Genomic DNA, 22,643 nt, shown 5'->3' with positions numbered 1-22,643 from the left:
AAAACTCAAACTAGGACCTGATAATACAAGTCTAAGTTAATGTGATGCAGCCTTGCCAAGCTGCTGGCAAGCCTCAGGATTGATGGCAAGGAGTGGAAACACATGGCACAAAAGTTCCTGGCACAAGATTGCTCTTCAGACCTTTTTGCACCAATTCACTTCTGGCATTGTGCTTCCTGTTTGCAGTCCTTGGCAGGAGACGTAATGCTCTCTGGCCAGCCAGAGTGCCTTTGGCTGAACTTCACCATGGATTTACTTTCTCTGACCTTAACTGGTGTGCTGGTGCTAATGCAAAAACCACTGGAGTCTTCACAGGCTGGTGAACACTTAGCTTCACAGACTGGGGAATCATCTTCTGCTCCTCTCTGGCCTCAGATGTGTGACACCTAGGAACATGGTTTAGTGGCCACGGTTGTGTTGGGTTGATGGTTGGACTCAGTGGTCATGGTGGTCTTTTCCAACCTTTATGATTCTATGATAAACTAACCCTTACCCAGTACAGTTATAGGAAGAGTTCTGTTCATTCCCCAATCGTCCATAGCGAGAGCGCTTGTTGTGGCAGGACAGATGAAATGATTATCCACCAACCTTGTGCACACATCCACTGGGTCTGGATTATTCCCTGGGGGACCTCAGGATTGAAGTATGTGGGGACGATTTATCTCTCTCTTAGTTTCTCAAGGAAAAGTGACCTGACCCCACAGCAGCTGTACTTTGTGTGGTGTCACCCAGACAAATTCCGTGAACCATGAACCTCACTACCATGAAGTCCCTGTCAGTCTGAACTCTAATTGAATGAGCATTCAAGAACATCTGTGACTGCTTTTTCTCAGCTGTGTGTCAGAGCCTCAGCAGATACTGTTATTGAAAGATTCCATTTGTTGTGAACCACCTTTATGCCATCCGGAGGTGGAACACCTGTAGACATGTGAGGAATTTCAGTTCTTGTTGGCAAATAATTTTTCTTTATCTAATTGGGAATCCCCTCAAAGAGCTGACAAAAGTATCAAAAGCATATAAGATTATTTCTTAAAAAATTGTTTGAGCACAAGAAGAAAATGCATTATGAATAAATAAACACCAAATGCCCATTTTAGTTTATGCATAAGTTACCTTCATTACAGAGCGAATACACCTTCAGTGGGAGAAAATGACAAATATAAAGGGCTTGTTAGTTCTTGTACCTTTCACTACTGTATCCACAATTTGTCTGACATTAGTCTCCAAATCAGAAATAGGCATGTAGGGGCATAGAAGGCGTGTGTGCCTTGTTAAGGTGCTTTTACCTTTGGAACAAGGTTCCAGGAGACCGGTGAGTCTCTCTCACTTAACATCTTCAAATGAAAGAAAGATACTTTTATGAAAAACTAACTTAAAATAAAGTCAGGCTCCTCATGAAGATAACTGGGAGATATCCTGTGTCTTGAGTTAATAGAGAAGTAGATGGTGGGCATGGCTGATCTTAAAATGTTTGGGTCATCCTCCATATGATACTGTCACATAACAGAGTCTTGTTGAAAAACATGCATCAGTTGAACTGCAGGGAAAGGAGCGATGAATAGTTTGTTTGCTCTTAGTTGCTTCATCATAAACTTTATTTCCTCGTTTTCATTAACTACAAGCAAAGACGAAATGTTTCCTTGAAATAATCAGGAATTGAGAAATTCTCAGTGCTTCTTCCTGATCTCTTCCAGGCTGTGGGATATCGAGTGTGGGGCATGTTTACGAGTACTGGAAGGCCACGAAGAGCTGGTGAGATGCATCCGCTTTGATAACAAGAGGATAGTCAGCGGGGCATATGATGGGTGAGGCTAGCTAATGCGTTGCATCCTCCTATCTTTCTCAGTGTCTCACATACCAATTTGCTGGATCTTCCTTATAAAAATTAAATTTCTTGTCTGTCATACCAAGAGGTCCTGGTCATGGCCAGTAAGTCAGGCTGATTCTACAAAGTACACCTGTTGTTTTTTCTTCTTAAAAAACTCAGTGTGATTTGATGCATGTGGTCCATTTCTTTAGCTCATAAGAATATCAGACAGACTTGATCTTCTAGCTCAATCATTGGTAAGAACAATGTTTGCCTTCTGTGGTTGTCTTCTGATTCATTTGCCACTAGGACTAGTGTGCATTAACCCTCCCGTATGTTTCTGTTAGTTATTATTGCCTGTTTTTTTATGTTTTATTTTGTCAACAGCATATTATTTTCTCCCTTTAAAATCTATGAGCATTACAAAGGAGAAGTGCAAGAACCACATTTCAGTAGCAGAAAGATTTCTGTAGTTTTCCTTGAGCTGCTGTATCAGCACAGCTGCACTAACACAACTAACTTTTTTTTTCTGTGAGCACTTCATCTTTTCTTTTTAACAGAGTCATGGTGTTTCTATGTTTTTTCACTACTAGGAAAATTAAGGTATGGGATCTGGTGGCTGCTTTGGACCCCCGTGCTCCAGCAGGGACCCTCTGCTTACGAACCCTTGTGGTAAGAGCTTTGGGTAGGGGTGATGGAGGGAGCAGGAAAATGTTCTTGCTCAGGGCTGTCTTGAGCTACAGAAATTCAAGTCAGTTTAGCACCAGCCTGCAGGATCTCAAAGTCATTTCTAGAGATCTGGCTCCTTGTTTGGAAGTTGAAAGCTAAGTCATTTTTGAGACTTGTCCTTGGAATCCATGTATTGGTGGCTTTACTTTAATGTGCCTATTCCTGTGAGCTGTTGACAGGGAATTTCTTAAAGAAAAGTAGTAAATTCCAAATTTGAGGGGAAAAAAAAACAAGAAAACACACAAAAGCAACCTTTGCATTGCAATTTCAGTGGCTTGTGTGTGTTTAAGGACTGGAACAGACAGTGAGATTGCCTCATCCTTAACCAGCAGCTTCTAATGCTCTCCAGTGATATTTAGTACAGGTCTGATGATAGTGTGAAAAAAATGTGTCATCGCATGAGTGTTCACAGCATTCACCATCATGCTTGACAGTGGCTCTGCACTGATCTTAGAACGATGCAGGAAGGTTGTGACAAAAATGCCAGCACAGCCAAGGCCATGGGGTGGTTCCTATAAGCATTCCTCTGACATGTTTGCTGTTTCTGCTCTGATAGAATTACCCCGGGGTTACAGAAAGATTTTGGTCCAGTGCTGAATCCATGTTGGAAAAAGAAGTAACGAATTATTGTTTTCTTTTAGAAAATAAATTTTTGGCTGATGTTGGAGTTTGGTGGACATCAGACCTTCTGCTGCTCTAGCTGTCCCACACCCTCATCTACCACCCAAACTGCTACAGTTGCTGTAGATTTCACTGAAGTATTTTACTTCACATTTTGCACAGGCTTTGAGGGTTGACAGGCAGTAGGTTGTTAAGCCACACTAGCTCTTTTCCAATCCTGTATTTGGACTATAAGCTGCAAAGTAAGAGTCGGTGAGAGCCTTGGATGCCTGCAGGTATTGTGTTGAAAAACCTCCTTGGTAGCCAGAGAGAACTACAAATAGTTTCATGGCTGAAATCCAGAAAACCCTTTTGTCATCAGCCACCCAGCTGCAAACTGTGGAACAGCTCTGTGCCCATGAACACGTATCCCAAGAGTCCAAGACTTCAGCGTGATATTAGTGCTGTTTCTGCTCCAGTCCAAGACAAATGTGTGCCTCGTAACCTGTAGACTTAATTTAACTGGTGCGATTTCCTCTGCATTTTCCAGCAGTGGACAGCCAAAGTGCCCCAGCTAATTGTATTATAAATCAGAAGCGGTGGGATGGAAACACTGTAGGAATCTCAACACATGGATACTCATAAATCCCTGTTTGATAGCAATGGAGGAAGCCAGAAGAGGAGGGGCAGAGAAGGCTGTCATAGTGCTTTTAGGGCTTTTCATGTTTATGACAACAGGGTGTCCTTATACCCGCTTACCCATAGATGTTGTTTTTTTCCCTCTCTTCTCTCGGCCTCCAAAATTAAACCTGGCTGCACAATGAACATCGTGAGTCTCCTGCTGCTCGTGTTCAATTTTCAAACAGTAGGAGGAAAGTGCACAGATAACAAATGCTCGCTGCATGCCAGGTCCCTCCTGTTAGCTGGAGCAGCGGCCACACGAGTGTCACAGAAGCTTTCCAGGCACAGAATAAGCAAACAGCACAATTCTCCTGAGCTGAAGGGCCCAGCTCCCTGCAGCCTCAGCTCATAGCATGCACCCTGCTTATTGTCGCTGTAACCGCACTGGGGAAGGCTGCATGGAACTTCTAGGGCAGTCTTACTTAGCCTACAGGGGCTGGAGGGAAAAGGACTTTTCAAAATAGTTTGTAGAAATACCTCTCTCTTGGTGCCTTTGTTAAGGGTCCCTCAGTGAATCTGGTTATTGTTGTGGTACTTCTTCAGCAACTACTGCTTTACTTCACTGATACAATACAGGATCTGGAAATGCTTTTCTTTTTGGAACTGAGTAGAAACCCATGAAGTGCTTCTAAGGTGCACTTATTGGGTCAGAAGATCAGGAAGGTCCCAGTGGTTGGGCTTCTATAACAAAATTGTCATAAAAACAGAATCTGATTATGGAGTGTGTATATTTAATTTGGAGCTTTAGAGGCTCCCTTTAAGGCAGCTGTTCTGTTCTCTCCATGCTTTCAAACCAAGCTGTATTTTCAGAGTCCTGTGCCGTAAGACACAGGCTTCCTTTTTAGTAGCTAACAATACTCTTTTGTCCAAATATTTGAAAAAGCTGTAAAATGCTTCTAAGCATTTTTTCCTGACCTTAGGCCACAGAGAACCACAGAGAAATGTGTATTAGAGAGAGGGCTTGTCCCACCTGCATGGTGTTCTCTTTTTCTTGAGGAGGCTGCTGCTCACTCCTGTGGCAGTAAGCACCAGGAAAAAGTGGCTAGCACAAAAGGGAAAGCCTAGTGGGTTTGCTTTTTGATATCCAGGATCTTTCTGCTACCTTCTGTTAATTATAGTCTGAACTGTTGCCAAATCATCATGCCATTTCCACTTAGCCTCAGAGCAAAATGCAAGCTATAAAGAATGCTCTTTCTAGTTCATATTTTTAGAACTGCTTAAGAGGAATTATTACTGTGTCACTGGATTTTATAACAGGCTTCTTAGTGTCCTTCAGTATTAAACTTTTCCCTCTTGAGCAGTAGCAGTGGTGCCAAGCCTTGACTGCAAAATCCTAATCCCCCTGTAACCTATTGCATCTGGGAACACCGTGATTTCAGGAAGGAGCCAAAGAACAAGGAAGGCATTGCTCCCATCAGCCTCACAAGGCTGCCTTGTATGGTGGAGGGAGCTTGGTTTGTTCTGCACAGTGCATTCATGGGGACTGAAGTAGTAATGTGATAAATGTAATATGAAATTCCTTGCGAGCCAAGAACACAGATATAGCAAACTTGTTTCACTAAGGGTGGTTTAGTTATGGGGCTGGACGATGTGTTGTATGGGGTTTACTGACTGAGAAATTAATATAATGCTAGAATTTGTGAATTAGCATGCCGTGTCTTTCATTTAGGAGCATTCTGGAAGAGTTTTTCGACTTCAGTTTGACGAGTTCCAGATTGTCAGCAGCTCACACGATGACACCATCCTCATCTGGGATTTTCTGAATGACCCAGCTGCCCAAGCAGAATCCACTCGTTCCCCATCCAGAACATACACCTACATCTCAAGATAAATAACAGTCCACTGTACCTCACACTCGCACAGGTAAAAATTATCTCAAAGATGACACTGGATGTAATGTGAGCATGCAGCTTGAATACTTAGCTGGGTCTATCAGTATTTCTCATTTCGATTGGACATTAACTGCAATGTCCTGTAAAATGGACAGGAGTGATTCTATTGCCTTACAAGAAGGTCTTTATCCAAGTATTCATGACATGTGGTGTCCGTGAGTTCCCCTGAACTCCTCCACTGTCCATCATCATCAATAATTAAATCAGCTATTATTGCTGTCTACGAGGAATAAGGGTTTCTGCAGGGTGAGTAGAGCAGCTGCTGCCTAACAAGGGGATGCAGATGGCCTGACCCTGGGCAGTTGTCACCAGGCAGGAGCGTTTTGCCAAGAGGCGTCAGCTTTATTCCCTCCTGCTGAAGTGGTGACCATTCTTCTCACTCTGCAGCAAGTTGATTCAAGAGAACTGTTTGGCTAAGGGAGGAGGCACTGAGGCACAAAACCAGGCAAATTAAGTTGAGGTGCATCAATGTGCAAAATCATGTACTGACTGAGCCCAGCACTCCTTTCTGCTACAGCATGGGTATAAATTGCTCATGTCTGAGCCTGGCTGGTTTGCCTATTGCCTTATCCCTTTGACTTGACCAACATAATATGGGCAGGAAATTGTGTTTCTTAAGTTTGGGTCAGTTGCAGAGCGGATCTGATGTCTGTAATCAGGGTGGCATGGCATGATTGCCCACTGTGATGGGTATCACTGCTGTTAGTAGTTTGAGAAAAAAGGCATATGAGCTGGCAGGCTTCTGCAGGGAGTGTTCACAGTGACGTTTTTCCATCAAAATGCTCTGTTCTGGAGCACATCTTATATCTTGTTTGATGAGTAAATACGCAGTGATGTGTCAGGGCTGTCACATCAGCTGTCTTGATTTTATCAAACACTCTGATCAGTAAGACATTATTTTCAATCATTGAAAGGCTTAGTACAAATTGGGTTTGTTTGGTTTCTTCTCTTTTTTGTTCTCAGGACTCATTTAAGCTGCAGTATTTATATTATCTGCCAATGCCAGGACAAAAGAACTATCCACGTAACCAATACTTGCTGAAGAGAGAAGGCTCTCAGACTTGTTTCTGGAACAAAGTTGGCATGCGGTTGATCTCAGACAGGGTCTACTCAGCGTGGCTGACTGCTAAAGTGCTGCTATATCAGAAGATGACTTTTATCTTTCGTGAACTAATAACATTTTTAAACCTCCCCATCCCTTTCCTCCCTCATCCCCATTTTCCTGTTCACTCCCCTTCCCTTTACCCTGTTTGGTTTCCCTCCAAACCCAGTCACAGATGTCCTGTGAATATATTTAAGATGTTGCCAGAATGTGTTGCTTTGCTGTTAAGCAGAAGACTTACAGCCACAGTTCACCCTGCTGGGAGAGTCACCTCAGGGTGGGAGGGTGGGTGGGGAGGAGGCTGCTGCTCTCCCGCTGAAATCCATCTCCATTGCTAGGCCTTTGTAAAAGCATTCAGCTCTGAAGAGCGACAGAAACGCCAGACCTCACCCCCCACACCCACTGCAGCTTTTGGCTGTTCTGACCATTCTTTTGGAGAGAGGACCCTTGAAATTTGACTATGATGAGCCAAATCCATCTCTGTTCTCTCCTGCCTGCTCTGCTAACCCTCTTGAAAGCTGGATGTGCATTGTAGTCTCCTTTAACATCTGCTTGGCTGAGGAATGCTATTCAGTGAAAAGTTAAGCTCTCCTCTGCCAAAGACCCAAGCATGAGGGACTGGGGCTGATGTCCAGTTCCCCCCATCCCGGTGCAGCACTGTTTGAGGGCTGTATTTCACTAACAAAGGAATCATTTGTGCAAAGGACAATCTAACCCCCATTTTCTCCCTGAAGGCAGTGTGTTGCCGATGGCTGAGGAACCATTCTCTGTTTTGGGTAAGGTTTGAGGCTGGGGCGAGGAGGGGAGCTGGATATACCCCTGCCCTTCCATCCAAAGGCACAGTCCCCTGGTGATGGCAGGTGGGCAGTGGTGGCCGTGAGCACAGGCAGTAAGGTTAGCAGTTCTGCAGCATTTCTGGGGCTGGCCTTGCTAAAAAGCCTTAGGTGGGAGGGATAGGATCGCCTTTGTGTGTGCTTCTCTAACCTGTGTGCATGCTGCATTGCGGTTTAGGGACACAGGATGATTAGTCCCTTTGCTGGTAGCTGAGCTGGATCTTTGCTCTCTAGCTGAGCCTTTTGCAAATTGCTGTTGTTTAGAAGATAAAAATAGCCCTGGAGGGGAGGGACGTGTGAAACAATTCTGCATGTCTCTGAACTAGACAGAGATCTGATGTGACATGGCTCTTTTTACTGAGCTGAAGGGAATTGCAGCAGGCCTGCAACTGGATTCAGGAAAGGGTGTATATCAGTCCCTGGCCGTTCCAGGCCATGCCCACGTCTTGAATAACCCTCACTGCCTCAGTGGGGAGGTGCTCCAGTCCTGCAGTGGGAAACAAGGTCCTTTGTCTCTGGGCTGGAAGGGTTTTAAACAGGCTTTCTAACACTCTTTAAACTTGGAATTTGGCAGATGGGACGTTTTATTCAGCTATTCTCATCAGTTTCACTTTGCTAGGGAAGCAGTTGTGTTGATTCTAATTGCTTGGGATGTGCTTTTTCCACCAATGAAGTTTTGTGAGGAGCCGGACCAAGAGTCCCCAAAGAGCAGTCCAGAGGGCTTAAATTGTTCTGGTGACGGTCAGGATGGACAACATGGCAGTGGATGTATGGAGGAATGGAAAGCAGGTGCTTGGGGAGCACCTGGTGTAGTTCCTGAAATGCATGAGCAGCAGTACTGAGCACCCAGCTCCTGTATTTTCATTGAGCCTGGAGACTGCATCAGTTCAAAAGAGCAGCTCAGAGCATGTGATGGCACTCCTGTTTTCTGTTCGAACTATTGCTGTAAAAAGGATCTCACAGGTTAGCTCTACTCTGCTCAGGTAGCACTGGCAGTATGACTTACCTCTGCAGAGTCCTGAATGTTTTGGATCGTAATAATAAGTTCATCTACAACTAATTTTGATGCTACTTTTGAGTCTAAGAAGGTTGCTGTGGATTATTATACATATCAGGTGCACTGCAGTCCCAGAGCAAAACTGGCAGGGGAGCAGAGAGCACCCAAGTTTACATCCCAGACTTCTCTCAGTTGAAGTTCGGAATCTAATTCTTAATCCTACCTGCATGCAGTTCCTCTTAGTTCAGTTACTACAAGGTCTGCAGCATGGTTACGTATCAGTAGGGGATAAACCTTGGCTTCAGATCTAATAGTCACTTTCCTCATCTTGTCCTGTTGTCCTGTCTTTCACATTCAGGTTACTGTGGAAAACAGTGATCTGTTACTCCAGCCTCTGACAGCTGCAGAACCTCCTAATATTTTAGTTGCATCTTTGTGGGTAGCACCTGCAGAGGTGTGTTTTATTTTACTATCTGCAGAAGTCTGGGAGAACCAGAAGACTGGCGGGCCAGGAGCACTGTTGCAGACTGCCATGGTTGTCATAGCTCTGCTGCTCCATGCTGCTGTGTTGTAACTTCTGAGTGCTGGGTATTTCAAGTGGTACTGTAGTTCAAACTCTGCTGTCTAGAGCATTTTAAGGTACAGTTTGTGAGCAACAGCTGAACTCCCATTTTTTGGCAAACATAGGAACGGTGTCTCCCTTTCAAGTAGGGGCTGGGTACTTCATACTGAACTGCAGAGGGTGAGGATCCTTAACCCATCCCTGAGTTGTACACATTTTCTGATAGCTAGGAAGGAAACTGAAGTGAACTGATGTAACTTGAACTTGAAGCTGCCACAGGCTGGCACTTGGTGGTGTTCATTTGCACACAGGGAGGAGCAATCTGGTAAGTACATCTCCCAGAGTCAGAGGAGAGTGGCTTTTTCAAACTTCCCCCCTTAGGATACATGTGCTTGTGTGTGTGAGAGTGCAAGAGCACCTGTGAGAGAGGTTTCAGCGTGAACTGAATGGGTAATCCCTCAGCCAGGTTGGAGTAATTGCAGAGCTTATGATGAAAAGAGCTAGCACCTGCCCACAGAAAGGAGATAAAAGGGGCTGAATGTGTCTGTGGGCTTTAAGTGTTGCACATCATTTTGAAATGAAATACCTCTGCTGCATAGAGATCGTCACTTCTCCCACAAGCAGGGAGCTCGCAGAGCCTTCCCCTTGGGCTGCGGGATCCGCGTACTGCAGGTGTGGGACATCCAGAGCAGGACCATCCCTCTGGCCACACCGTCTCCTGCTTGTGACTCCTTTGGCAATAGGACACCGTTTTGCTGCAAATATTTCTCATCCTCAGAGGAATTCAGCTTGCTTTAAAATATGCAAATAGAAAATGGCACGAAGGAATTTGCAGCAAGAGAACTTGTGCGGCTGTCTCCTCCCCATTAACCTTCAGGGACAGACACGTCCACTACTGGAAGGGAAGGATGCAGGTGACAAGTTGAGAAGCCTGATCATCAGAAACATTGAAATGCTTTACACTTGTTCCTAAACTGGAAGCTGACTTGGACCACCGTGCTCCACCTACCTGCCACCTGCTCCTGCTCTAAAGGATCCTTTTTTCTTTTTTTTTTCTTTTTTTTTTTTTTTTAACAACACTGAAAAAACTGGAGACTACCGTGCACGTTCCTCTGCCCCAGGTATGTTCCCTGCCCCTGTCACGCACTCCTTCCTCAGTCTGAGCAGGGCTCCAGGCTTGGCTCTCAGTTCTTCAGCATCCTGGCTCTGATGGGGCAGCACGTCTCTGAGAGCGCCTTCCTTTCACACCTGTAGGTCTGACTGTTGTGGCTGATGCAGTCAGTGTTTGTGCTGAGGCACGGCACTAGCAGCTCTCCTTGGTGAGAGATGCGAGGAGAGGAGCCCCAGCCTTCCTGCTGCAGGCCTGGGGAGGAGAGGAGGAGATGACTCTGTGGCTGAAGGTTAGGAGGGAAGTGTGGGGGTGAGATGGAGCTCTGCACGAGTGGGGACAGTGCTGCAAAAACAGGGTTCTTAGCTAGTGTACTTGGCTCACAAGGATGAAGGGTTACTGTGAGGACATCAGAAATGCCAGGAGGTCATCGAGCAGTGCCTGCAGGAATGGGTGGGTCCACTGATGCGCACCCTTATGTTGCACTGGGGGCAAGGGGTGAGAGGTCTGAACTGCAGTGACCAAGAGGACTTTGCCAGGTCTCCCAGTGGCATGCATGATGCACTAATGTGCTGAGCCTTGCCCTGCTGCTGTTCCCCAAGGAGCAATAACAGCTTCCCAGAAGGAAGGGGAACAGCAGGAGACCCAGCTGTCCCTGGAGAGGTCTCCGTATGAAATCCCTCCTTCATCCTGCCAGCAAATCCCACTGGGTTGATTGGCATGAGGGCCACGGTCTTTGTCCTCACACTTAATACCAAAACAGAAGCGGCGGGTCCCACGGGCACATTCCTTCTGCCCGTCCCCAGCAGTGGGCTGGGAGGGGTGGTCGCCTGCTGAGGCTGAGATTCGGTTCCCCTCCTTTTCCCCTCACTCCTTTTTTTTTTTTTTTAATGAGCTGTAGCCTAACTCCTGGCACGTTCCCAGAGCTTCTCTCCCGTGGTGAGCCTTGATACGCAGCCAGAATAAATCATCCTTTGTCTTGTCAGAAAATTCTCCCCGTGACTTTGTGCTTGTTCCCAAAGACCGCTGGGCTTCCCTGCTTGTCCCGTGGATATCTCACAGGAGTTGTCACCACTGGTTAATCTTCGGTGACATTAAACTGATACACTGAAAATCAGAGGGATGCTGATGTGCATGGATGTACGAGCCCTTAATGTATGGTAACTGACTGCTGGATGGGTCCCTTTTGTAGTAGGTGGTCACCCCAAAAACTGTCCCTGCTCAGACTGAGGGCTGGGGAGGGAAAGGACGTGGCCTCTCCAGAGTTTTCGGTTTGTTACTCTGCTATATTTGTTATCTGGATTCTTAAGTAACGAGTGCTTTGAATTTTGTGATTATGTTACGGTGATGTGTAGTTAATGTACTAATGTTCACTTGAGCTAGGGTCATGGTAACAGTGTGGTTTGTTTTTTTTTAACTGTTCAGAAAATAACTTAAATACAAATACAAAGGTTAAGCTGTGAACCTCTCCTGTTTTCCTTTTGGGATGAAGGACAGCGTTGGACCACCACGGCTGTGCCTTGCACTTGGATAAGCACGAACCTCCTTGCCCCAGCACCAGCCTGGGGGCTGCTTCCAGGGCCTCTGTCCATGCTCTGGAAGGCAGAAAGAAGGGAGGAAAAAAAAAAAAACACCACCACTTTTTCCTAAAACCACAGCATACTTTTTAATTAACAAACTCCATTGAATGACTGGTGGCCTCTAGCTGGGGCAAATGAGTCTGCCCTGTAAGTCGGAGTGGATGTGATGCACCGAGCCACAACCATCTTGCCTATAAAAATATAAAGACTGTGCTTTTCTGGGTACACTTGCAAGATCCTGGTAGGAGAAGCACAAATTTGTTTTATAAGCTAATCAGAATCCTGCTGTTCAATAATGAGTGAGTAATTGACATATCGCGGCACCGCCATGCGACACAATGGCTGGGGATGCTGAAATGCTGACAATTCAAACACGAGCACCCTTGGCCTCAGAATACCTTTCTCTTAAAAATGCTCTGCGGATGGCAACCTCAGATCTTCCCATTTTACTTAACAGCCCCTTTTAAAACAAAGGCGACTGCGGTTTTAAGATCCCGGCTCCCAGGGTGGGCAGAAAACAAACACGCGCCGTGCGCCCGCTGCCACTCTCCCTGCTGGCTCCATTCTTGGGAACCAGCAGGGGATGGAGATTGCGAACCTCCTGCTTTCTGCTGGGCTGGGGGTCCTGTCACCTCCAATCCCCATCTCTCCTTGTGACAGCATTCCCAGCAGCCGGGTGCTTTGTTTGGAGGGGGTTGGATTTTTAATACATACATCATCTATTTATGCTGCTTTATCCTCTGCTGTTCCTATCCTGCTCTATCCCTAGCCAACCCTTCCTCTCCTTCCCATTGATGCTCAAAGACAAGGATCATCAAATCACAGAGTGATCAAGTTGGAAGGGACCCCAGAGGTGAGAAAATCACAGAATGGTCGGGCTGGAAGGGCCCCCAAAGATGGGAGAATCACAGAATAGTTGGGCTGGAGGGGACCCCAAAGATGGGAGAATCAAAGAACAGTTGGGCTGGAGGGGACCCCAAAGATGGGAGAATCACAGAACAGTTGGGCTGGAGGGGACCCCAAAGATGGGAGAATCACAGAATAGTTGGGCTGGAGGGGACCCCAAAGATGGGAGAATCACAGAATAGTTGGGCTGGAGGAGACTCCAAAGGCCATCCAGTTCCAACCCATCAGAGTGAGCTGGAGAACTCTTCCCAGCAATTCTGCCTTCACATCCAGGAACTCAGAATCTGAAGCTCTCTCCTCTCTGAGACAGAAAAGCAATCTTCATTGTAAATTTCTGCAGGAACAGAGTGAGTACCAGGCAGCTTATCTTAAATAGATTCAGTGCTTAATTACCCTTTCCTTTTAAAAATGTGTGCCTTATTTCCACTTCAAATGAGGAAGGAAAGTAATGTTTGCCATATCTCCAAATTAACAGCGTTTGATCGACCCACGGCTTTAAAATGAAATTTTCTGGTGGTGGTTTCTTTCTTTTTTTTCTTTCAATTTTATATGCACACTTCAGTAAGGTGTGTTTTGGGAAGAGGGAAATCGGTCAGCGTCGGCCTGCTGGGCAAATTAATGGTGGGAGCCTCGTGGCTGCTGGGAATGTTTTCTGAGGTGAGGGAGCTGCTGTGTCAGGGACTGCTGGGCTTGGAAAGGCTGCGTGCAGGTACATGGCCCTCCCTGCACCCAGATAAGGAGGTGACTGTGAGCGGTCCTGCAGGGGCGACAGTGGGAGGGAATGGGATGGATTGGGGTCTGGCTGCTGCTTTCCCCCCAAAGCACGTGGAGTCAGGGAGCCCCTGCATGGAGGAAAGGAGGGCTGGGGCTGCCAATACATCACGGCGCTGAGCTGCGTCCCAGCTCGGAGCAGTGGGGGTTGCTTGCAGCACTTGTCCCCATCACACCGTGTGCCACCATCACTGGGTCAGGTCGCAGGAATGTCTCCAATTAATCCAGCTCCCCAGTGGCCCTTAATTGACACCCCAGGCTTCCTCCTCACCCCCTCCCTTCCTGCCATGTGGTCCCCACCTGCACATCCACCAAAGCTCTTTTTGCAGCTGCTGGGGACCAGTGACAGTAACCCAGATTTACTCCTAAATCCAGATGCCCCCTGACAGCAGCCTTGTCCTTCTGCACTGAGGATAGAGCCCTCAAAGTCCCAGAGCCCTATGCGGGTCGATGCCCCAGTGAAGACATGGGGAAACTGAGGCAGAGAGAGTTGGAGGGGCTCTTGGAACATCATTGCAGGACACAGGGAGTCCTGTATGAAGGGACCTGTCCCATGGTGGGGCCAGCCAGCCTGGCCTGTCCCTTTTAAGCTTTTGGAGCTGTTGCCAGCCTGGCTTAGTGGGGTCCCCATCCTTTCGACTGGCTGTTCAGCAAATTAAGAGCTTGCTATTAGGCTGCTAATTAAAGGCACTTCATTAGCAGCAGGGGAGGCAGCTCCTGGCCGCAGCAAAATTGGATTCCTCTGAGCTGCCATGAGCTGCATCTCTACTCTCTGGGGCTGGGGGCTGCACCCTGGGGCTGAGGGCTCTGCCACCCTGGTCCCGAGAAGGGCAGATGCCCCCATTCATCAGGACACGTAGGTCACCAGCCCTCCTACCGTCATCACAGCAGATGGGGCATAGCTGCCTCGCAGCCCGATGTGATGGTGGGGGGCTGATGGCGGTGCTGGGAGATGTGGGTACCCCCTTCAACCCTCTGCATCCAGTCCTGAGGAGCCCCATTGAGGCAGGGAGTGCCCCAGACTCCTCCTCCACCGCTTTGAAGCCTCCAATGAGCCCAGGGGACAACACTCAGACTGCCTTTCCTTCTTTTCCTTCCCCTTCCTTCCTTCCATCTGAAAATGGGAGAGAAGAGCCAGGCACAGGGTCTGCCTTCCTCCCCTCATCCTCAGACCGACGAGAAGGGGATCCCACAGCCCAGCAGGGACATCAGCGGGGTGAGTGTTGGGTGGGCAGGGGTCTGGTTTGGGGGGCTGCCCCATCCCTATTCCCCACGTCCCTCATGGTGTGTAACCCCCCCAGTTCCCAGCTCGGGATTCCTACTGAGATTAGTGAGGATTTGGTGTGCGTGAGCCGGGAGCTGCTGAGTGCTATGGATCTGACTACTGTGCTCAGGAAGGGGGTCTGGGGGAGAAGAAACTCCCAGGACTGGGAGTCGGCTACAGGGGAGCTCTGTGGGGTCGGCGTCTGTGCTTAAAACAGGGCTCTGTTGCTCTCCTCTCCCCCAGCGCCTCACCTGCCCCCTGCTCTCCGTCACCCTCCTGGTATCCTTCGGCTCCTCCATGCTCTACGGCTACAACCTGGCCGTGGTGAACTCGCCAGCTGTGGTAAGGGATGGCACAGCCACACCGGGATCTGTATCCCTCCATGGAGGTGGTGGGACCCCTACTCCTGCCTCACTGCTGGCTCTTCCCTCCGGCTGTGCCCCAGGGCTGGCTGTGATGCTGTTGGTCCCCTGCCTTTCTCCTCTCCAGTCAGTGCCCACTTCTCTGCCCCACAGCACGTAAAGGCCTTCTACAACGCCACATGGTCCCAGCGCTATGGGCACGGGCTGCCCCCTGGCCTCCTCACCCTCCTCTATTCTCTGACCGTCTCCATCTTCGCCCTGGGCGGGCTGGGGGGCTCTTTGCTGGTGGGGACTCTGGTGGCACGCTATGGCAGGTAAGAGGGTGGCACGAGGCAGATGGGGCCGTAGGGGCTGCCCCACTGCTGTGTGTGCCCCATAGGCACGGCACGCTGGAACGCAGCGCCCTGCTCGTCCTCCTGGCTGGCGGCCTCATGGCCTTCAGCCGACAGCTGGCAGCCCCCGAGATGGTGATCATCGGCCGTGCCATCACCGGGCTGCACTCAGGTGGGTGGAGAAGACCCTAAACCTAACCATGAGAGGGTCTGGGGTTTGTCTGTGTGGCCACCTCCCTGTCCGTGCTGCCAGGTATCTGTCTCAGCGTGGTGCCCCTCTACCTGGGAGAAATCGCCCCCAAGAACCTGCGGGGCTTCCTGGGCCTCCTGCCCAGCATCTTTATCTGCCTGGGGGTGTTCTGCGCACAGGTGCTGGGGCTGCCTGAGCTGCTGGGCCAGGTGAGCAGGATGGGGTATCACCCAATGGGATGTCCCCCAGTGGGATGCTTCCCGATGGGTTACCCCCAATGGAATGTCCCCCTCCTGCCCTACCACTGGCCCTGCACTGCCCTCCCCATGACTCATCTCCATCTCCGCTCTCCCCAGGACAGGTACTGGCCTCTGTTCCTAGCAGTAGTGGCCATACCTGCCTCCCTCCAGCTTCTGCTGCTGCACTGCTTCCCCGAGAGCCCACGGTTCCTGCTGATAGAGAGGAATGACGTCTGTGGGGCCACTGAGGGTGAGGGTTGTCCTAGGGGGGAACCGCCTGTGTGTATGCATCCTACCACACTACTCTGACAGCCCACATACCCCGTATAACCCAAATCTTCTCTCCCACTCAACTATCCCATAGCATTTCCCCGGTGCCCATCACTGTGGTGTCAGAGCATCTCCCTGACTCCCAGGGATGCACAGCCCCATGCCGTGTTTATGAGCACCCATCCACCCTCACCCACAGCGCTGCGCCGGTTCCTGGGGGCACCTGATGTGCAGGAGGTACTGGAGGAGATGAAGGAGGAGCAGAAATCCCTCTCCTCGGTGCAGACGGTCTCTGTCCAACAGCTGCTGCGGGACCGCTCGGTGCGCTGGCAGACCCTCTCGGTGGCGGTGGTGAATGTGGGCATGCAGCTCTCAGGGATCGATGCCGTGAGTCCTGGTCCTGAAACCTGGTTCTGGAGGGACACAGAGTTCTGTGCCCCCTCTCACACCGAGTCCCTTCCTTGGCAGATCTGGTTTTACACCAACACCATCTTCCAGAATGCAGGGATCCCCAAATCCCAGATCCCATATACCACAGTGGGCACCGGCGCCATTGAAGTTGTTGCGGGGCTGATTGGGGTGAGTGAGGGATGGACAGACAGACCTCAGCACCCAGCACCATTGAGCCTTGAGTCAGATAGACCCCATATACCATCTGTGCCACTCTCTGTAGGGGGGAGGCAGGAAAACAGGAAGAATGGGGTGAGAAGACTCAATTTTAGGACATAGATCTGAATGGGGACATAGAGGTGCCACCAGGAGCATTCCATGCCTGCAGCTGGACCTGGACCCACGGTGTACCCTCATCACCACAGTGGGATCCCCATTGTTCCCTTGCTTTCTGCTCTCCCCTGGCAGTGCTTCACCATTGAGAAGCTGGGCCGGCGGCCCCTCATCATCACCGGGTTCTGTGCCATGGGCACTTGCTTGGCAGGCATCACCGGCTGCCTGCTTCTTCAGGTAGGATTGGGACATTGCCATCCCATGGGCCTTGGGTGCCTTAATGAGATTCCAACCCCGGGCAACCCTTAATGAGGGCTGGGTGGTGAAGGGATGAATCACAGACGCATAGGACCATTAAGGTTGGGAAAGATCCCTGAGACCACCAAGTCCAGCTGTCAGCCCTACAATGGATGGGATGGGTTCTCCCTGAGCTGGCTCTGCTTTGCCCCAAATCACCTGTACCTCTTCTAAACTGGTGTCCCATCACTCCGTGTCCCACCACAGACTGCCCTGCCCTGGATGCGCTATGTCGCCGTTGCCTGCGTGGTGGGCATCATCGCTGGGTTCTGCATGGGGCCAGGTGGGTCTGGGGGCTGCGGGGCCGGGGGTGGGGACAGGGGACAGCACAGAGCTGGGTGCTCCAGACCTCAGGCACAGAACCTGCACTGCTTTACCCAGTTGATGTATTAGCAGAGCCGTTAGCAGATCTATAATTCATCCTCAGCCCAGACTTTATTCGCTGTAATTACATCTTTAATTAGGATTTTAATGGCTCATTGTTCACAAACAATGATGAATAGGACTTTTATAACAAAAATATACATATCTCTATTCTGGGCGAGCTGTGAGTAAGAGTCCATCGGGGGCTGCACTCCTCCCGGTGTTATCATCACTTTTGTTTGCTTGTTCATGTCCTTCCTTGGAGCACCTCTCATGAGGATGACTTCAGCATCCCCACCCCCACCACTGGGAGCCCAGGCACAGCACCAGGACTGAAGCTTCCCGGCCCAGTACCCATCCCATTGTCCCAAAGGGCCATGACATCCTGGTCACCTGCCACTGACCCAACCATCCCTATGCAGCTGGTGTCCCCTTCCTGATGACAGCTGAGCTCTTCACGCAGTCCCACCGCTCGGCTGCCTATGTCCTGGGGGGTTCTCTCAATTGGCTCTGCAATTTCACTATCGGCTTCATCTTCCCGTTCCTGCAGGTAATGGCCTCGAGTTGGGCACTGGGATGGGCATGACCCCTTTGCTCCCCCAGGAGCCAAGACCAGCCGCCCCAACTCTTCCCTCTCCTTGTCCCCAGATGTCAACCGGTGCCTTTTCCTACTTGGTTTTCTGTGGGGTCTGCCTGCTGGTGGCCCTCTATGTCTACCTCATCGTCCCCGAGACCAAGAACAAGACCTTTGTGGAGATCAGCCGTGTCTTTGCTGCCCGCCAACCCCCCGCCCCACCGTGCCATGCGGGGATGCTGAGGCTCCGTGGATACGGGGCCATGGAGAGCAGCCTGGAGGGCTCAGAGCACAGCCTGCCCTGAGCCCCACGTAGTGCTGAGAGGGGAGCAGGGGACAATGTCAGGTCTCTCTGGATGTCTTGTCAACCCACAGCCTGACGATGCACATGGGAACAGCGACTGGTCCATATGGATCCCTGCAGCCTGGTCCCAACACCATGGAAGCAGAGCTCACGGCCCCATAGCATCCTCCACGTCCCCCTCCCGACTCGGCTGCTCTCGGCAGCAGAACAGAGCGGTAAATATGTGCAGCATTACATATGTATAATGGAGTGTAAATAACCCCAAAAAGTGCATTGTAAATAGACTCCAAGTTTATCCTTTATTAATGAGGCACTGAGTGCCCTGCTGTTTTAGAGCAGCGAGACTTTCATAATATCAAAACCTAAATTACACTTGTGTCTCTCATTCCCAGCAAACGACAGCATCATTTCAGGCCTCTTTGCCACTGGTATTTATTTATTCCAGTATTTATTTATCTCTCCCACCCGGCGTGCTGGGCAGCCTGGGAGATGCCCTGTGCCCTCCCCGGGCAAGCAGTGACCCCTTGACCCCTGCATGCCAGTGTGACCCACGAGCCCTGCTGTTATGTTATACAATCATTAAGGTTGGAAGAGACATCTAACATCACTGAGTCCAAACAACCTCCTGCCGCCAATATTGTCCACTGAACTGGGGCCAAGGCACAGGTTGCCTAAAGAGGTGGTGGGTGGGGACATCCACTTCCCTGAGACACCCAAGGTCGGGCTGCGTGGGCTCTGAGCACATGATGAAGCTGTAGGTGTCCCTGTTCAATGCAGGAGAATGGGACCAGATGGTATTTGAGAGTTCCTTCAACTCAAACGATTTGATAGTTCAAAATAATCCTCACGGGCTGGAGAAGTACAGGGCTCCAGCACTGCCCAAACCCACCGAAAGGATTCAGCCATACTCAGAGGGCACTGAGGATGAGGGGATGACACAGCGACGGTGAGGGAAGGCTTTGAAAAAATCAGAGGTGTGACAAGGAAGTGACTTCGGTACTGCGAGGTTACTCACTGCCCTGATCGGATCTGTGGAAGCAAAGATAGAGATGATCTTCTCCGGGTGCCTTCCTATGGTGCCCAGTGCTGAGGGAGGGAGCGTTGGGTGGAGAGGAGAGTGGAGATCTGTGTCATTCCAAACCATAACACATTTCCTGGGATCCAACACTCCCCAACCCAATCTCTCCAAAAGATGTCTTTAAAAGATGAGCTATTCAGAAAACAGCTGTATATATAGAGGCGTGCTTCCCTATAGAAGGAGAAGGAAGGACCCCGCATCGGCGGAGCGGGTCGGTGCCGGGGCGCGGGGTGCGCGCCAGCAGATGGCACTGCCGGGATTTATGGCTGCAGCAAGCTGCCTCTCGGAGAGCACTCATGTAGGAGATGTCCTATTATATGGGCAGTTGACTTTAATAGTCATTGTGTGCTTAAAGCACAGCAAAACAACAGTGGGAAAAAGAAAAAAAAAAAAAAAAGAAGGAAAAAAAGAAAAGAAATCCCCACTCCACTCGGATGGCCCTTTCCCCCCCCAGCCCTGCTAGTCTATTTGTACAGTAAATTAAAAATATGAATCACTTCTCTCTACTGCCTCCCCAAACACTCATCCTGTCAGGCGCTGTGTTGTCTTCATTTGTATTACCTTAATTTAATGTTAATTATGTTCTTCATTTACAAAGAACACGCGTCCGCACTCCCCGCCGGGGGATTTTCCACGCTGCTCTCTCTGCAGAGCGGGAGATTCTGCAGAGTGCAGGGATGGGGCGGCAGGGCTGCTCTGTGCCCCCACCCCTATTGCTGCTATTGCCTCTCGATTTATGGAAGCGCATTTCTGCCGCCGCACCCAAGTCGTGTCCCACCCCTCCCGACCCCCCACCCCCAATAAATCCTTCCTACAAGGTGGTCGGCCCACGGAGGGCCGTGATTTATGGTGGGAGCGCATTGGGGACGCAGCGTTGTGTGCCTCAGTTTCCCCATTGGCTGTTGTGGAAACCCCAAACACCCAGCCTGGGAGAGGGTGGGATGTCCTGGGATGTGACGGGCAGAGCTGGGAAGGCAGTGGGCAGAACTGGCTGGGAGCACCCACCAAAAGCCCCCAGATACCCTGCAGAGGTATTAGAAATACAGATATTAAATTAAAAATCTGCCCAAACCTTCTTATTCTGTGTTATTGCCCAAAGAATAGAAAAGAACTGAAAATGACAGCCCCCTCATGAAGACCCATGACCCCAAGCACCTTTCTCCCTATCCCCACCCCCAGTTTCCATAGAAACAGCCAAAAATTGGGGGGCAAAGCCCCGAGCACCCCAACCACAAATTATCGGCAGCTGCAGGCCGGGGTCAGGTCCCTGGTGGGGGACATGGGGGTTTCCCCTCCCTCCCACCATCCCATGGGGCTGAGGCTGCTCACTTCATCACACCAACGTCTCCAATGAGCCCTGGCACAAACCCTTGGGGTGGGACATGGGGGGGACCATCCCACTTATCCCCTCCCCTCTTACAGAAGACCTTTCTGCTGATTCCCAGCCCCAAATGCTATCCAGGAGATGCTGTGTCCTCCAGCAGAAAGCCACAGCCGTGTCCCCATGCATTGTCACTCTCATGCCAACATTTTAATTAATGACAATGGCTCTTTTTTTTTTTTTTCCTTTTTTTCTTCTTTTTTCCTTTTTTTTTTCCTTTTTTTTTTTTTTTTTTTTTTTAGCTTTTTTTTTTTTTTCTTTCCCTCTCTCTCCCCCATAAGCGCCTTAATGCGTGCGCTCAGCCCGGCCGATCCCCACAGCCACGGAAATATTAGGTTGACGGATGTGGTCTGTCGCCAGCGCTCCCTCCGCGGGTCCGCCTGTCAGCCCGCCGATGATGACATTAACACGGGAAGAAAGTGATGACAAATGCCCGTTATCAGGGAACGAGGCCTGTGACAAATCGCACGGCGCCTCGCGAGCAGCCCCATTACGCTGTAATAAAAAAAGATGGATGGCTCCGCGCACCGGGGCCCCGCGCTAATGCGATTTCGCCCGGTCTCTCCGGGTTCTAATTAAGGCAGAAAATGGAGAATGAGCAGGAGGGCCCCCCCAGACCCAAATCCCCCCGTGGCTGTGGGTGCTGGCCGTTGGAGTGTCCCAGTGGCGTCTCCTTGGAGCTTCCCCATAATGTCCTCTTGGGATGTCCCGGTGGTGTCTCCTTGGAGCATCCCAGTGATGTCCCCTCGGGGCATCCCCTTGATGAATCCTTAGGGTGTCCCAATGGTGTTCCCACAGTGAACCCTTGAGGTGTCCCAGTGGTGCCTCCTTTGGGTGTCTCAATGGCGTCCTCTTGGCGTGTCTGAAGGTACAACCTTAGGAGCAGGTGGGGGTCCTGCTGCATCTCCTGTGAGCTGCTGCAGCTTTGCAGAGCATGGGAAATGGAGAGTAGAAAAATGCTATCCGTTGAAAAGCATGACAAGTGCCCATCCAGACTGGCAGAGACCACAGCAGCAGAAGCCCGGAGGCACCATGAAGACCACTGCAGTACCAGGCACAGCAGCAAGAGTGAGACTTTCCTGCTGTGGGCCTTGCTTCCTGGGAGCAGCAAGTGCCTTCCACCACCCATGCTCCAGGGGCTGTATGTCCCAGCGTGGCACCCATGGCCGTGAATTGGCTCCTGCTGCTGGGAATGGCAAGGGTAAAGGGAGGGAGCTGTGGGGACGGCAGGTGGGGCCGGGGGTTGCAGCTGGGATCGGTGTCCCAGAGCTCAGACCCACGGCCTGGCCTGCGAAATGGGAAGGCAAACTGAGCTGACTGCGGGAACACTTGGGGAGTTCTGCACCCCAGGGCTCAGCAGGAGGCAGAGGGAGCAGAGCAGGGGGACAATTTCAGGTTCTGCCATACCTGCACCAGGTCCTCCCGCTCCCTGAGGACGTACTGCTCTGCTGCTGATGGTCACAGAGCCATCCAAATCCCCTGCTGTGATGAGCATCCTTCCAGGCTCAGTGCTGCCGGCTCAGGACCCCGCTGCGAGTAAAACTGGAGGAGGTGACAGGGATAGGTGCAGGAGCCGGGCGGTGGGCACGGGCTGAGCCCGCCCCTGGTTTGGGGTCACTGCGCCATCTCAACCCACCTCCTACCCCGCCATCCCACCCCCGCGGCAAGGAGCTGCGCGGAGCCGGGCCGCCTCCACCT

The 22,643-nt window shown here is 50.4% G+C and overlaps 2 protein-coding genes across 12 annotated transcripts in view; both read left to right on the top strand.

Annotated features, from left to right (window-relative positions):
- Window positions 1–11,775, top strand: part of BTRC (beta-transducin repeat containing E3 ubiquitin protein ligase) — a 112,298-nt gene extending 100,523 nt beyond the window's left edge. For all 11 annotated transcript variants that reach the window (XM_085228956.1, XM_085228957.1, XM_085228953.1 and 8 more), the window contains 4 exons: window positions 1,695–1,805; window positions 2,401–2,479; window positions 5,487–5,680; window positions 6,673–11,775. In XM_085228956.1, coding sequence (XP_085085082.1) covers window positions 1,695–1,805; window positions 2,401–2,479; window positions 5,487–5,648 — 352 coding nt within the window. In that variant the 3' untranslated portion in view covers window positions 5,649–5,680; window positions 6,673–11,775. The remainder of the gene's footprint in view (window positions 1–1,694; window positions 1,806–2,400; window positions 2,480–5,486; window positions 5,681–6,672) is intronic.
- Window positions 11,776–14,504: 2,729 nt separating this feature from the next.
- LOC100550702 (solute carrier family 2, facilitated glucose transporter member 5-like) lies at window positions 14,505–20,193 on the top strand. Its single transcript, XM_085229605.1, is given in 13 exon segments — window positions 14,505–14,665; window positions 14,667–14,915; window positions 14,994–15,174; window positions 15,348–15,508; window positions 15,574–15,698; window positions 15,780–15,925; window positions 16,073–16,205; window positions 16,425–16,612; window positions 16,694–16,804; window positions 17,084–17,185; window positions 17,453–17,528; window positions 18,031–18,158; window positions 18,257–20,193. Coding segments are annotated over 13 exon segments (1,992 nt in total). The 3' UTR covers window positions 18,488–20,193.
- The last annotated feature ends 2,450 nt before the right edge of the window (window positions 20,194–22,643 follow it).

Source organism: Meleagris gallopavo, chromosome 8, assembly GCF_905368555.1.
Source record: "Meleagris gallopavo chromosome 8, MGAL_WU_HG_1.1, whole genome shotgun sequence".
Taxonomy (NCBI): Eukaryota; Metazoa; Chordata; class Aves; order Galliformes; family Phasianidae; genus Meleagris; species Meleagris gallopavo.
The sequence above is the reverse complement of the archived record's forward strand: the minus strand, read 5'-3'. Positions and strand labels throughout refer to the sequence as shown.